General features: G+C 40.0%; 1 protein-coding gene across 1 annotated transcript in view; it reads right to left on the bottom strand.

Moving 5' to 3' along the window:
* Nucleotides 1-607: 607 nt before the first annotated feature.
* The window catches only part of LOC131018606 (chromatin structure-remodeling complex protein SYD-like), a 4101-nt gene continuing 3402 nt past the window's right edge, over nt 608-1306 (bottom strand). The window contains exon 10 of the mRNA XM_057947319.1: nt 608-630. Within this exon, the coding sequence (XP_057803302.1) occupies nt 608-630 (23 nt within the window). The remainder of the gene's footprint in view (nt 631-1306) is intronic.

The raw sequence follows: 1306 nt of genomic DNA, 5'->3' as shown, positions 1-1306 counted from the left end.
AGATGTGTCCAAATGCATTCTTGTACGCTCTCCACAAGCATTGTAGAACATGATAATGAGCGTGCCTTCATCAAATCCGTGGCTCGGACACTTTCTCAACTTCTCTTGATACCTTTCCCATGTCTCTGCCAGCTTTTCTCCCTCAAACTGCTGGAACTGCACAATATCCATCTTTAATTTCAGGGTTAGACCAGGAGGATGGAACTTGCGTAGGAAAGCTTGGGCTACATCTTCCCACGTAGTAGTTGCACTCAAATTCAATGTATGATACTATGACTTCGCTTTATCCCGCAGTGAGAAAGGAAAAAGACGAAGACGGATAATATCATCAGATACTCCATTCATCTTTACAGTGCTGCAAAGCTCTAGAAATTGCGCCAGATGCGCATTAGGATCCTCTATAGCGTGTCCTCCATACTGGTTCTGCTGGACCATCGTGATCAAACCAGTCTTCAGCTCAAAATTATTGGCATTAATACGGGGAGGTTCTTGATACTCATACTGAGGAACGAACATCTCTGCAATCGGATGCTGATTCTGAGCTTCTTTAGCAGCTTAAGCGTCCAACAGCTGTTGCAGCTGCTCCTGTAGAGCACGAATCTGTTCATTAGTAGTCATCGTATGCAGTGCCTGAAAAAAAACGAGAGTTAGAAAAATAAGAATAAAAAGAAACAGTAAACGCCTGAAGTACTACTAAGTCCTATCGGAAATATTAAAGAAACTTCTAATCAGTCCCCGGCAACGGCGCCAAAAAGTTGATCACTAAATTATTAGCAACAAATTACCGCAACTAACACGGTGCAATTGTAGCACAAATTGGTAACCAAGTATCGTATCCACAGGGACTGACACAACGAAACTACTTTAGCTATCTCCTAAACAAACTTAAGTAGTAGACAGGCAACAGAACGTAGAGATTGGTTGGCTTAAATTAAAACGCAAATAACGATAATTAAAATCACGTAGGAAATATCAAATATAAAAGACAACTGATCCTAGGGTAGTAAATTCATTAACTAAATCTATGCAATAAATCTATTAATCCTATGTACCAGTTTAATCCAGCTATGATGAGAGATCACTTAATTAATCAATTACTCTCGCTAGAGCAGCAACGATCGTAGATTAGTAAATTATCTATCTCCGTTAGGTCTCAAGAAAATCTACTAACTCCCAAAAGTTCCCAAGAATAGCTCCCTATGATCCACCTATCTCCGCTAGGTCTCAAGGTTAAAATCATATCATACATCCCTGAATCCGCTAAACAGTTATCTCCGCTAGATCTCAAACCGAATAACTAAACATG

This window comes from Salvia miltiorrhiza, chromosome 3 (assembly GCF_028751815.1).
Source record: "Salvia miltiorrhiza cultivar Shanhuang (shh) chromosome 3, IMPLAD_Smil_shh, whole genome shotgun sequence".
Lineage (NCBI taxonomy): Eukaryota > Viridiplantae > Streptophyta > Magnoliopsida > Lamiales > Lamiaceae > Salvia > Salvia miltiorrhiza.
This window is presented reverse-complemented; position numbering and strand designations above follow the sequence as displayed.